Source organism: Protopterus annectens, chromosome 5.part0 (assembly GCF_019279795.1).
Source record: "Protopterus annectens isolate FY-2018-M chromosome 5.part0, PAN1.0, whole genome shotgun sequence".
NCBI classification, from domain to species: domain Eukaryota; kingdom Metazoa; phylum Chordata; order Ceratodontiformes; family Protopteridae; genus Protopterus; species Protopterus annectens.
The window spans coordinates 1,385,543,801-1,385,559,309 of NC_056735.1; the positions used below are offsets into that span (position 1 = coordinate 1,385,543,801).

At 37.7% G+C, this 15,509-nt stretch overlaps 1 protein-coding gene across 1 annotated transcript in view; it reads left to right on the top strand.

The window, feature by feature from the left end:
- CCDC81 (coiled-coil domain containing 81) overlaps positions 1–15,509 on the top strand; it is a 1,631,012-nt gene that overhangs the window by 1,145,830 nt on the left and 469,673 nt on the right. Inside the window, exon 11 of the mRNA XM_044071201.1 lies at positions 12,643–12,812. Within this exon, the coding sequence (XP_043927136.1) occupies positions 12,643–12,812 (170 nt within the window). The remainder of the gene's footprint in view (positions 1–12,642; positions 12,813–15,509) is intronic.

The window sequence follows — 15,509 nt, forward strand, 5'->3', positions numbered from 1 at the left end:
GAGCAGATCTGAGTGTTGCCATTGAGATTCTTGACATAGCTATATAATGCTTTGTGGTTGTCTTTAGAATCAGTGGCAATTTTCTTTTCGTAACTAGCTTTGGAGGATTTTATGAAGGATCTCAGCTTCTTACTGAGGCTGATTAGGGAGTTCCTCCAATCATGGGATTTTACTAATTTTTGCAACAGTTTCTTTCTTCCTTCCGTTGTAGAGTTTGTTTATGGCAGAAGACCACCAGATTGACTTCCTTTTTTTGGAGGATAGCATCTTGGTTCTGTTAGAGATAGCACAATCCATGCACTTGTGTAAGTGCTTATAAAGTGCAATTGTGTAGGATTCAGCAGTCATACCTCTATTGTCCATCTGCATGGGTGTCAAAAAGTTTGCCACTTCTGTCTTAAGAAGTGTGAAGTTGGCTTTGGAGAAATGTTTTACGATAGTTTCCCTAATGGGGGGGTGGGGACGGTGACCAATGAGGAACTGACCTTTGGTGTGGAACACCGGTCACTCATGTTGGTAATGAGCAGGTCTAGGATATTGCTGCCCCTGATGGGGGTGTGGATAAGTTGATCCAAGGCACTGGAATTTATGAATTCCAGAAAACATTGAGCAAAAGAGTTGGTACATGAGTAGTTTTACCAGTTAATGATGAGGTAGTTGAAATCGCCCATTATTAGGGTGTTTGGTTATACCCTAATATTTTCCAGTGTATCTAGAAATGAGGAGTGGGAATCCTGGGGCATGGTGGGGGATCTGTAGCAAGCTACAATTTTAGTTGTAGAAAAAAACATTCGACGCCAGGTACAAGTCCTGTACGACCGTCGGCTAGTCATGGTTCGGCTGGTTTTATTGGAGGAGGGGCCAACACAGGAAACGTACAGCACGGCAATCCACCTTCGAACACAGCACCGAACACTAGGGACAGCTTCAACAAAGGTACTGAACGCCAAAACTGTAATTTGATGGACTTAAAGGATATCCTGGCAGCTCCTTCTTTCAGTAACATTCCTCAAACTAACAACAATGACAAATGTAGTCTAAACAATCAGTTTTTAGAATTTGAAAAAGCTTTAAAAACTTTTAAATCTCTGCAAATGGATAACACCTTCTTAGAAAGGTCCCTAGAGTTGGGACAGGTACCAAAAGGCCTTAGTTTGTTCAAACTTCCCTTTGGGTTTGTAGAAAGTACTGAACTTTTTGATGAACTACTGCAACTGTTCGATAGAACAGGTATTGATTTAATGAAGTTGATTATATGTAATAACAATACCAAACTTGTGATTTTAAATGAACAATTGACTAGGTTGGATAAAAGGATTCACCAAGACTTGCTGTTTGAATTTAATAAGTTTCGCCTTGACAATATTATTAAGGATATGGATAAGTTTACCAGTAAAGGGTTGGAAATAAAAATCACAAATTGATTAGAGACACTAACGATTACAAAAACAAGAGGGTATATGTACACTTTAAAGATTTTAAAAATATGAAGCGTTCAGCCAAGTTGGTTGAGAGTGACACAGATACTAGGGATAATCAAAATGGTTTTATTCCTAACCCTAATAAACCACAGAATTACAGACAAGATAACTATGGGCATGACAATAGGGAGGGTTTTTTTTAGAGGAGCTGACATTGAGAAGGTCAGAGCAGATACGCGACCGTTACTGCGGTCAGCAACATCAGCAGAATCAATATTATCACAAAACAATACACAGGACAAACTCATGGCATCGATAGCCACTAGCTACCACAACACAACACAAACTAAGTTAGACGATGTGGTAGATTGCTACACAGGTCTTAGTCTAGGTAGCATTCAGGATAGCAATGTCTTGTGTTTTAGTCATATTGATTGTTCAGAAGTGATACCATATCACATGGAGTATGAATATGAGACAAATACAGATGATAATGGAGGCCATTGTTCCATTATTGTTGGTGGAGGCTTTAGTCTATACAATTTCACTGACATTACTTTTAATGCTAGTTATGCCAACCTTTTCAAAAAAGGCTTTACATTTGTTCCTTCATTTAAAATTGATATTGGAAAGATTTTAATTAATTTTAAACTATATACTAGATTACTCAATCTTAATATGTTTTTTGCCAACAATAAAGGTATCCAGAAAGATAGTAGTAGTTTCACACTAAAAAGGAGCAGTACATTTATACCTCCACAAAATCCCATGATTCACTTATTCGAAAGGTTATGTGAGACTCAGATAAGAAGAATATTGAAGAAAGATAAAATTACATCTGAGAACCTGACCTCAGCTGAAAAATTTTGTCTTAAGGAGTTGACCACAACAGACAAATATAGGGTTATGAAACCTGATAAGGGTGGTGGAGTTGTTATTATGTCTAAAACTGATTATCTGAATAAAATGACTGTAATGTTGAGCGACAACAATACGTATGAAAAAGTGTCTAAGCATGAGATGCATAGGGCCTACACTAAAGTAAATTGGAAATTATATGAATTTTTGATGGATGGAGTTATCAACAAAGAAGAATATGACTATTTAACAGTCGAATATCCCATTACTCCATCCATCTTTGGTATTCCCAAAATACATAAGGATACCAACAATCCACCATTTAGGCCTGTAGTATCTGCCAAAGGGTCCAAAACTGAGGCTATAGCCTCATTTATAGATGTTCATTGTAAGGGGACATTAAAACATTTACCACATGCATTGAAGGACTCTTGGCATTGTTTGGACAAAGTAAGAGAACATCTTGTCAGCATTGACCCAGATATGATTATGGTCACCATTGACATTGTCAATTTGTTTACGGTGATACCCCACAAACTAGGTTTAGAAATGTTTGAGGCTAGTTTATTGAAATTTAGTGATATGCACAGTGAAAAAAGTAAACTTTTAGGGGAACTGATGGAAATAGTACTTGAAAATAATTACATTTATATCAATGGTGAATACTTTAGACAAAGGACAGGGGTAGCCATGGGAGCCAGGTGTGCCCCTATTAACGCCAATTTTTTCACTAGTACCTGGAATTCCATCAGTTCCCTTAAAAAATAGAGTTGACAATTTTGGTGAAGCCTTTATTATTGATTATTCAGGAGATTCAGGTGTTATCAAAGAGGTTATTACTAGGGAATGGAATAGGTTTGTTGAACTTTCTGATTTAGAGACACTTAAAAATAAATCTTTGAAATTTATTTACCGAAAGGATCAGAACTTCAAGCAACTATTCGAGTTCAATGTACTGAATAAATCAAATGGCTTTTCACGAAGGTTAGGCACTTTCAAATGTGGAGCTTGCTCGCAATGCTCTTACGTAGCTAACCAAACACATATTTTCATTCCAGCAAGGGACAGAAACATTGTTAGTGACAGTTTCTCCAATTGTAATACCCAAGGGGTGGTGTACATTGCTACGTGCAACCAATGCAGCTCTTTTTACGTGGGGAAAACTGAAAGAAAATTGAAGAACCGTATTTACGAACATCTTTACGAAATTAGAAGACAATACAATAAAAATGCATTGTACAGACACACTCTGAAATACTCTCAAGCTTCATTTTCTTTTTTTGTTTTGGAAATTGTCCCTAAAGAAATAAGGGGTGGCATGTGGGAAGCCAAACTAGAGTACAAAGAACTGTTTTGGCAAATAGTCGTAGATTCCACAAAATTTCCAGGTTTAAATTATATGCTTTCTATATCTTCAGTACTTAAACTTATAGCAGCTAAGCAGTGGTTCCCAAACTTTTGTGTCCCAGGGCACCCTAAAATTTTTTTTAGACCAGCCATGGCACCCAATATTTTTTTTTGTCAGACAACACTATCAGAACATTTGAAAACTCTTTGGAATAAATATTTTTTAATAATGGGACTATATAGAAACAGTGTAAACACAAAAAATGCAACACAACTTCAGATTAACATTACGCATTGAGTCAATACATTTATTTAAAATCACAAATTAACGAGATTGATGACTCTGCATACTACGTGATAAATGCTCAAGTCTGGCCGGAATTTTCGACAAGCATATTCTCAAATCGTTTTCTACATCTTGAAGTCTCTCTCTCTGCTTACTTTTTATGGAAGTCATCGCAGAGAATGCTTTTTCACACAGGTAAGTGGTGCAGAAAGGCAACAGTACCTCAATGGCTTTTGCTCCAATGTTAGGATGTTCCGCTTCAACTTCAAGCCAAAACTGTGCCAAATTAACTGAGTTAAATTTGAGCTGCAATGATCTGTCTGTTTCAACATCGATTAACTGTTCCTTCTCTGTTAGTGAAAGACCAGTCAAATTCTTGTGCTGATGAAAAGGGTTCCTAACCCAATCTTTGTCAGATGTATCAAGAGATGGGAAGTAGTGCTGAAGCTGCTGTTTTAGTAAAGCTAAATGTTCAAGAATCAGGTCGTGTAATGCAACTCCTCCAGGATCAGCTCGTGCTGCATTTGGAAACATGTGAATTGAAGTTGCTGTTTCTATTTCCTGTTGCCACAAATCAATTTTGCGTTTAAATGCTTCCAGTTTGTCGGTGACGGAAAGAATGTTAGCATCAACACCTTGCATACCTAAATTCACTGAATTCAGGACTTCAAATATGTCAGCAAGGTGTGAAACTTTACTGGTCCAGGAGGAATCAGACAGTAATGTTGCAAATTCATTGTGTGGTTGATTTTGAAGAAAAAATGTTTTCAATTCAAGGTGAAGTTCGCAAACACGTGCAAGAACTTTTCCCCTGGACAGCCATCTGATATCATTATGTAGCAAAACAGTGATATAATCAGAACTCATATCTTTACACAGTTCTGAAAACAGTCGGCTTTTGGCTGGATGCGACTTGATGTAATTAACAATTCGCACTTCACGTAAGACAGTATGTAGATCAGATGGCAGTGTTTTACTTACAAGGGCTTCCCTGTGAATGAAACAGTGCGTTGTGGTTATGTTTGGATTAGTTGCTTTTGCCAAACTCAGGAATCCACGGACACATCCTGTCATAGAAGGCGCTCCATCTGTGCAAATTGAGGTGCACCATTGCCATAACAATCCATGTTGCTCAAAAAATGTGCATACACACTTAAATATGTCTTCTCCACGTGTCTGAATTAGCTCTCTGCAAAACAGAAACTGTTCAATAAGTGACTGTTGATTTGGATACCTTACAAATGCCATTAATTGCGCTTTACCACTGATGTCTGTAGATTCATCGAGTTGGAGAGAGAATCTCTTGCAGATTTTGAGCTGGTTGCAAACACTGTAATTAATATCATCAGACATCATTTCAATTCTTCGTGCAACAGTATTGTTAGATGATGGTATTTTTGCAATAACTTTCTCTGCCTCATCACCTAACATTGTTTTCACCATCAGCCGACATGCTGGCATTATCAAAGTCTCCACAACAGTATGTGGCTTCATGCTTTTGCAACTAATTCTGCCACTTGAAAGCTGGCAAGTTGCGCTTTGTCAGAAACTGTAACTGCTTTTGTAAAAAACTGAACCTGTTTATGTTGAGATTGTAGCAAGCGTTTAAAATAAAGTTGGTCTCTCTTAGCAGCAGCAGGATGTTTTGTTTTTAAATGGCGCTGCAGCTTACTGGGAACCATGGCTTCATTTGATAAAAGTTCGTGGCATATAATGCAACATGGGTGTTGCATGCCCTGTTTCTCCACAAATGTAAAACCATAATTGACATAATTATCTGAATAAAGCCTTGTTTTCTTAACAGCAGAAGCCTTGGCTTTTGGCTGTTCAGCAATCATACAACTTCCACTGGTACTCTCACAGTTACTACTTTCATCTTCCGAAGTGTAATCCACTTGATGCTTTGAGGTAGAGGCCATTGTTACAAAAAAAACAATACTTATTTAATGCGCAATTCAACCTCTCTCTTCACCTCTCTTACAACAAAGTTCACGTAATCACGCACAGTGTTGCCCGATTGTTAGTTAGGTGCAAAAAATTATTTGGTTTATAATTGGTCCAATCTTAAATTTGAACAAGCTGATTGGCTGTTTGCATCATTCTGGTTTATCATTTTCCATTTGAATCGGAGCATGCATTTTACACATGGACGCAAACAGTACACTACAAAAAAGTGTATGCACACTCAAAATTACTCAGAGCTCCCCAACAACAATAACAACCGACAGTGATTCTGGCGTCTGTCTGTTTGCCACATGGCATGTGGACTTTCAAGCCATGCGCGTTCATACTTGACACATACAAACAAGCAGACAAAGTCATTATGCAAACTAAACACTGGCGCACTGCAATAATTATTATTATTTTCAACAAACGCAAGTCCGATAACCATAAACAGCTTAAAAGTCACAAAAGTAGGTTACAAAGCAGTCGTGCGTTACAACTAATATCCTATGACTGACTACACCTAAAATGAAACCTTTGTGCTCCAAATCACCCCACCAACTGTCCCACCCCAACAGGAACTGCCCCTTGACTCCCTCCTTCAAAGTTCTCATATTAAAACGCAGTAAAACCAAAAAAAACATTGAACTTACACTTACAGTTCGGAATGATCCTAAAAGAATCTGACGGAGAAGGTAAACAAAATTGCCTTATTGAGCCAGGCTCCAGCTGTAAGGTATCACCGCTGAAAATATTATTTTTGCTTTCCCTCTGATAATTTCCTCTTGGTTTTCAGTGCTGGCTATCCTGCTCACTGGACAAACGGTCCGGTTCTGGATAAGGAGCTCATTGCTTGTCCCGCACTGGTTACCATCCCGTCACTGCCGCCTGCAGCTACTGTTTGCACCGGTGCTATCGCTCCTTGTTACCTGCTCTCTCTTCGTTCCTCCCTCACCGCCCCTTAAAGGTGCAGGCTGGAAACAGCTGACGGGGGAATGAGCGGAGCTCCAGAGCTAACTGGAGAAAAAAGCACAGTTAAAGGGCCAGGCACTCAGTGTCGTGCTTCCATAAGCGCCTCTCCCCACCACGGAGGAAGTGATTGGCATGCACACAGGAGGAACGCCTGGCGGGAGACACAGCAGCACCTGGAATGGTTGAGTGAAACGGAAGTTGGGGCTTGCCATGGACTAAGCTCGGAAGTTTGGCATTACCTCAGTTTATTCTGAGTTCTCAGCATTTTTGATGGTATTTTTTTTAAACATTTTTTGGCGGCATACCAGGAATCTTTGCACGGCACCCCAGGGTGCCGTGGCACCCAGTTTGGGAACCACTATGAAGTTATTTTTTATGCCACAGGGTGGCAATGTTGCACAGTAATATATTGTTACATTATTGCAGAGTCTCTTTTTATACATCTGCAACAGATTCTTATTATATTATTATTATATTTATTTATTATATTTATTCATCTATTATTTTAAAATTAATAACTACAATGGTTAGAGCTGGATCATTTTATTTTATGTATTATGAACTTGAGTGTTTTCAGCTAAATTAATGATTTTACTTTATTTCCAAACCACATTGCTATTTCCATTGGATAATTGATTTATTGGTTTTAATTGATGATGTATAAAAGGCACGTTATTTAGAGCTATTTTAGATTTTCTGATGAAGACCTTGGTTATTGGGGTCAAAAACGTATGTATTTTTGTGGCGTTAAGCTCTTGGAGACTGTGATTTTCTGCTGTTCGTGTCTTCATTTTGAATAAGGTGTAACTACAGGTTTCAGACCTTCATTTGCATTCTCCTGGCAAGCTGTGGATCTGAGGAAAAGCCAACCAGTAGGGAATGAATGGGTTTGAATGTAGTAAGCGGAGGCTTGATGGTCAACAAGGCATGATGGGAAAAGCATAAAAAACTTATGGAATCAATACTAGGAGACATAAGGTTAAGCAAACTTGCTATATCACTTTAAAAAGTTAGTTCACATATGGCAGGTAAAAAGAAATTTCCTTGTGATATTATGGAGTATGTATTCTTAAACAGCTTCTAGGCTAAAAACTGGGCGGTATACCTACCTAACCTATGTATATACCTATGTAAATGCTCCTTGCTGAACTGTGTCAAACTTCTTTGTTGACCATGCCCACTTAGACTCCCCCCATGGCTTTGGGTGCCTAAAATCATACAACTTTTCACCTTGATGTGAATTAAGAAGTACAAAGCTTTTGACAGGATGTGCAGAAAAGAGCTCTTCTCAGTCAGTTTGGACTTTCCATCCTCTAGATTTTAGTCCCACTTATCTTAGTTCCAGTTTTCCTGTATCAATTAGGCTCTATTAAAGCTGACAGACATTAATAATTGATCCAGGAATCCCTAAAATCCTGTTGATGGCTTAATTAGACACACAGATCTTGTTCATGATGTGATACATGAGTACACAGTGCAGAATCTGCTCATATCTTCTGTACATATGAAAAGTATAAGTATGTTAGTGGCCCATATATTGGTGCATCTGTGTCATAACTATTCACATCTCAGGAAATAACAGTGTGCTGGCAGGCTCACTCATCTGAGTTTCAGCCCTCTCCTGGAGATGAGGGTAAGAGAGGCCTATCTGTTCAAGATATTTTAGAAAACAGACATCCCAAAGAGTTTTACTTCTCAAGAAAATGTCATGTTCTTCTACTTCTACTTGATTCAAAAGGGCAAAGAAAACTAGATGCTGAATGCACACACTCTTCCATGCTATGGAATATTCCTCCATACAGATCCTTTTCCCTGTAATTCTCTGGTTGCACGCAACATGCAGAAAAGAATGTCATGGATTCAGACTGTCAGATTCCTGTCAGGACAGACAGCTGTTCATTTATAAACATAAGAACTCCCTTTTTATTGTGCCAGCAGCTGGTTCCTCCTTCTGGACTAGTAGCTTCAGCTGTAGGTCATTTCCTCTCATTAGGCATTTCTGCAAAAGTCACATAATTGACTGAAACCACCAGAAAGCCTTTCAGCCATCAGACTTACACTATCAAGTAGAAGAAGCTCTCCGTCTGAACAGCAAGGTATCCACTACCACCTGTAACAGAGAATGGATGGCTTACTGCATTGTCTTTTGTCATAAATCCTGAGTTACTTCATGCAACTTTTTGATTTTGAGTTATTCCATGGAGCTGAGGAAGTTTGCACTGTAACTTCCAATGGGCGGAGCCTAAGCCTTTTGACAGAATCCAATTATGTCCTCACATTTCAAACAAATGTTCATATCTCTGGAACAAAAGGGATTATGAAAGAAGTATAAATGGCAAACTCTTCAGCACAAACTATTTTATAGTGGTAATATTCTTTATGTTCTAGGTCTTAAACCAAATTTTATAAGTCACAGTGAGATCAGGAGCTTGATATTTTAAGAATTTTGCTGAGTTGAGGAAATCAGAGTAGGACATTTCAAAAGTCGCCTGCTGTCAAAGGGCTTTCTCACATATCATCTGATATAGTGAGTATGTATCTTGTAAACCAGGCTTCTGAAATAAGAAGATATAGATTGATTGGTTGATTGATTGATTTTATTTTAGTTTAACTGGATGAGAGAGCTGATCCAACGACCCTCTTCAGCTATGACCGGGTCGCCAACATAAACAGTTACCTAAAAATATGTATACAGTGTCCCTCAAATACATTCAGTGGTGCTATACATTGTAGGTAGTATAGGAATACAAACTAATAGAAAGATGCAAGAATAGACATTAACACTACAAGAACATTCACTTCTGTTATACATTGTTTCAAGGCTGAATACATGTGACTGTGACCTAAAATCTGTATAAGGGCACAGGCAACCTGGTCCTGAATAATACTGCATAACCACATCAGTTTTTCTTCAATGACAACTTGATTCTAGCAGCTAGGGCAGCGTGTACATACAAATATGGCTTTTGCGATTACACTTAGCTAAAAAAGTGCAGGTGGGTCTTAAAAGTTAACATTTATCTGCTAGTAAATAAAACTATTGTAATTTATTAATTATTATTTCTGAGATTCTCAGACTCTCCTTACAGACATAAATGCATTAATAAGCATATGTAATATTTGCAGTTTTGAATTTTGATAACTATTTCTTTCTGTGCAACAGGAAATAACCCCTTTAATTTTACATTCTCATGTGATGAGACAATTATTATTTATGTCAAACTATGCTGTTGCCATATTCTAACTCCTTGGATATAACAGTGTCCTTTAATACGTTTGTTTACAGAATGCTATGACAGGAACATCCTAAGTTAAAACTCTGCAGCTATAGTGAAACAAAAAGGTAAAGTGTCCATTAATAGCAGCCAGTCTATAAGTAAATTCTGTTTTCCTGCTGCCTGTTAATGTAGCTTACTAATAAAACATCATCATGAGAAGGCACAGTGGTGCAACAGGTAGCACCGTTGCCTCATAGCAAGATTTTCTCCAGTTCAGTTCTTGGCTGGAGTACCTTCTGTGTGGAGTTTGTGTATCTTCCTTGTGTTCTTTTGAGTTTTCTCCTAGTGCTCTCATTTCTTCCCAAATTCCAAAGACCTGCAGTAGGTGGACTGGACACTCTCAATTGGTTGTAGGTATGGGACTGTATATGTGTGTGATACTTCAGAATGAATGAAGTAAGGCTAGCCAACCTGGCAGTGTGAGCATTAGCTCTAGGTGATGGTCACTGTTGATGTAACACCTCGGCCCCTTGAACCAAATGGGGAAATGGAGACTGATGCTATTGCCGATGATAACTTTAAATTTTGAAAACATTTCATTAAAAGAAAGTGATTGTAGTACTTAAACTGCACTGTGCCAAGGTTTTAAAATCCACATGAAAAACATCTGCTTCTGGCACAACTGTACTGACATACAGCAGTGAAGTAATGTCTTGATACTGCTCTACTTTACACATTCATAAATATTAGAGAAAAATTGTGTTAGAGTTAAATGATTACAAATTCTATGTTTTTCAATTTCATGGTTGTTCCTAATCATAAATCTTAATCATAATTCAAACAAATGGGCAGAACTTTTCCGGCTTGTAAAATGCATCTTCAGTTTTCTGTGTACTGCTCAGCTAACAGGTGTGTTTCCCTATTTTGCATGTGCCATAAATGATGCAATTTTACACATGTGAGAATAGCAGGAATTCACAGTACACATCAGAACTTTTGTTACTTTTGGCTAATTTATGGCTGTTGTCCTATGATAAAAATCAGTGTATACAGCCATAGTGTTTGACCCAAAATGAGAGAGAAAGACTGACAACTATTAGATGTCTTTCATGTGTTTAATGCTGCCATGTGGATCAGCAGTAAGTGTGCTTTCATTTAATGCCAGCAAAATCAGAAACGTGAATTAGAGTCCCTGATCAGGTACTTGTTTTCTTATTCAAATACTGGCACTGCAGTGTATCGTAAGTTTAAGTGCTGCATCCCTGAAGTGGTTCCTTCAGATAAAGAACAGAAATCACATCTCAGTCTTCACCAGTTCAGATGTGTGTTAATGATTCTATGGTATTTTTCAGAAGAAGAAGAGTAGGGGAATTTTCCCTGGTATCCTGACCAAATATCCCCTTATCAGTAGAAATACCACCTCAGGTCTCCCCTAAGTAATGCTAATAGGCACAGTTAGTGGGTTCTACCCAATAAACTAATGTAAATAAACAAATGTAAATAATCTGTTCAATGCTTCCTCTCATATCCATGTTATACTGAGGGAAATATAAAAAAGGGAGCTGCAAATGCATTAACAAAACAATAGACCTAAATGTAGCTGCGATAATTTGCTTTGTGATGGCATTTTAGCAGAATATAGAAATTCGGTATGTTGCTTTTTGTAGTTCTGCAGTTAGAAAGTGTTGCTTCTATGCTACCTTTAAACAGTGAGTGTGTGTGTGTGTGTGTGTGTGTGTGTGTGTGTGTGTGTGTGTGTGTGTGTGTGTGTGTGCGCGTGTTTATGAGTGCACATATGTGCCATAGGATTAGTGGGATCTTCCCATCCCTCACAATAAATAAATTAAACAAAACAAAACAAATAAATATATGTTCAGTACTATCTCTGAATATAGCACATCATATTATGAGATATGAATATGCTGTTTTATACATTATGCAGGTTTTTTCACTGTTAGTCTTTTAAAGCAAAAAAAAAAGAAAAATCATGTGTTTATATATCTTTATATATGCCTATGTTTTGTGAATCAGACTGAAAGAAGCAGTATAAACAGTGATGTTTTTTTTCAGTTTTCCTTTAAATGCTTATTTCTTACACTGTTTGTATTTTCTATTCATTTTTATTTACACTTTGTAGGAGCATTAACACATTGTCTGAGATGTGGATTATATCCTGATAAAAGCACAGGCAGTGCAGAATGCACTGTCCACAACAGTCCCATGCCTTAAAATGTACCTTGGTGTGCTCTTACCAGGACATAACCCACATCCCATTATATGTTATTTAATTATATGTGTGCAACAGGTCTGTGCTACACAATTCATTGTCACTGACTACAGCTACTCCATTCACTGCTCTTTTCATGGACATGTATCTCCTAAAAGTTTGAATATACTGCCATGACAAAGCACAAGAAGTATTATTCAAACTCTTCAAATTAAAAACAGTCATTTTCCATTCACTGTCCAGATCAGCACCTCCTAAATCACTGCAGATATTTAGAAAATCTTTTATACTTTCTATATGCCTTCAAGTTTGCACAGCATTGTCCTGATTGTTCCTGTTTCAGTTCACTGTTTGTTTCATTTCTTTTAGACATCCTACATTTTTCAAAGACGACCACTGACCCCTTCACGTTTCCCAAAGCAAGAGATATATGCACGAAGCTTAGCAATGCAGGTGGATGAGAAAAAAGAGAGAGAGTCAAGATGGAAACAAGATAAAGAATTTTTAGATCGATTGGAACTAATGCAACTTACAAGAGAGTAGGTTCATTTTAGTTATTATGAATGATGAAGATGACTTTGTGAAATTAGCAGTATAAAATATACTTGTTAACAACCTTCCTGCTACTGAACTGTTTCTATAGTCACTGAGTATTTTTTACTTTGCTTCATTTTATAGCTTCAACTTTCACTCTTGAAAAGGCAAGTTAATGCAAAATATTTTTTTCCATGAAAACTCCTATTTTAATTTCTACCAATTTCCTTTTGTTCTGGGTATTGTATCAATGGCTGCAGGCTGATTATGTTGACTCCCTAAATACTGTTGTTCCTCTGTGTTGCTTTCTGGCATGGCCTATGGATGCACTTTGACTTCTAGCTAGGAATCTTCTGATCAACTAAATATTTTTTCGGCTAAGTTAGACGTGTGTGTGTGTGTGTGTGTGTGTGTGTGTGTGTGTGTGTGTGTGTGTGTGTGTGTGTGTGTGTGTGATTGTGTGTGTGTGTGTGTGTGTGTGTGTGTGAGCATGTGTGTGTGTGATGCCTAGGCTGCTCATGTGACTAGATACACAAAGTTGTCAAAGATGCAAAGTAGCACAACTCTGTAGTAGTTACTTAATGTTTTCCCTTCTGGAGCACTCCATTCCAGTTTGGAGATGTCTGGAGAATGTGGCTATCCTGAAAACAGTTATAATTGTGTAGGGGTTGCTTAGAAATAAGTTCATTATTAGATCTTTGTTGCAGTAACCTAAGCTGCATGGATATATCCTGCCAATAAATTAACATCTGTCCAGCTTCCAAACCTTTAGGGGCAACTTCCACTTAACCTTACAACCATTAGAGAATGAAGACAAGCTGGTATAAAACCAGACATACAAGCACCAGAAATCAGAATGTACTTGCCTTTGAAGCTATCACCATGTCCCACTGTCTGCTGTGACTTCTCAGGGTTGGCTATTTTTATTAAGTGGGCAGATATTTTGGGAGCTTATTTTCATTTTTTGTGAGAAAATGTTCTCTCTTCTTCACAGAACGTATGTCTAAAAGAAAGGGGAAATGTTTGTGCGGTCACTGGAATCTCTGTATTCTTTACTTGGGGGACAAACACAAAATTCAGTTGTTTTCAATTTGTATGTTCTTTACCACTAAAACTGTTAGGAGCAGGCGCAGCTCTCTTCTTTTATATTTAGAAAACCAAAAATTGAAAAGTCCTGGTTCCTTGTGCATTCCCCCTCTGGTCCCCAAGAAGACAAAGGTTCCCTTTTCCCCAAAGAAATCTGATTATATAAAATTCCACAATCCCACAAATTTCTCTTTAGGAATCCTAAGGCAGATCCTACAGTTGTTTCCCCTTTCAAAATCAGCTTCTTGCAAGCGTCACATGGCTGCTAATCCTGTCCCTTCAGACAAAAATAGAAGAGCGTTTGATAGGTTTGGGAAGAAAATGTATATTTCTTCCATTTTAGCCTTCTGAAGAATAAATTGCCAAGCACATATGTCAATGCTTCTTCTGACTTCATTTAACAATGTGAAAAAAATGCTGATCTTCTTTCTTCTTACACTAAGGCAGCTTTAAATGTTTTACTTTCCTTAGTGTCTCACATTACCAAACATTCTCTTAAATATTTAAGTAACACTGCTGATGATCTTTCAACAACAGCTTCCAGTAGTTCAGTTATTTGCAGATTTGGTTAGTTAGCTATGCACTCAGAATTTACCAGACAATGTTAAAGCAGAACATCTGAATGCACATTTGGAAAACAAAGTTTTATTTGTATCTTCCTTTGCTGAGATTTTCAAGAAATTAAATGAAAGGTTAAAATTAATCAGTTTTTTTCAGATTTTTCAGTTCCTTATCAGCAAATATAATAGAAACTTTTCTTCTATTCCAGGGCCCTTTTATAGCAAAGAATTCAATCAATTCCAACATAAAACAGATGAACAATCTTTCAAGAAGCAGTGACAGGGAGGTTCCAAAATGAAAGGCGGGCATTCCCAGTCCCACGGACAATCCAAAAAAGCAGATTAGCTATGCCATTATTTATTTTCCTTCCCTTACTCACCCAGGCAAACCTTTTAAATCTTTCTCAAAACCTATATGTTCACTACCATCTTTTGTATCAGGTTACATCACATACTTGGATCCTAAGAATTGTTCAGAAAGGATACAACTGACAGTGGGACTATATATCATCATTTCAAGGTACTCTTCCCTTTCCAGTCAAACCTTCCTGTTTCCTGCTATTCTAGATCAAATGCTGTCTCAGTGAGTATACAGCCGGCCACCAGATCAGATAGAAAGAGAATTCTACTCAAGGATTTTTCTGGTACCAAAGAAAGAAGGAACCTAGAGACCTGTGCTGGACATCTTATTCCTAAACTGTCACATCAAGATCCCCAAATTAAAAATGCTTTCTGTACAGCCTTTGTTATCTCTCAGTCCTCCTTTGAATTTCCTAGCAACTCTAGACCTAAACGATGCCGATCATCACATTACAGTTCATAAAGACTTCAGGCAATTTTTATGATTTTCTATGTCTAGTTCAGATTTTCATTTCTCTGCTTTATCCTTTGGGCTGCCAACCACTCCAGGAGTTTTTACAAAGTATCTGGCTTCAGTAAAAAACTTATTGCAGGTTACAGGGCATACACACGACTTTATTTAGATGACCACCTGATTTTTGCCGACTCTTTATCAAGAACTTTCTGTTCAACCTGGGCTTTCAAGTCAGCTTAGAA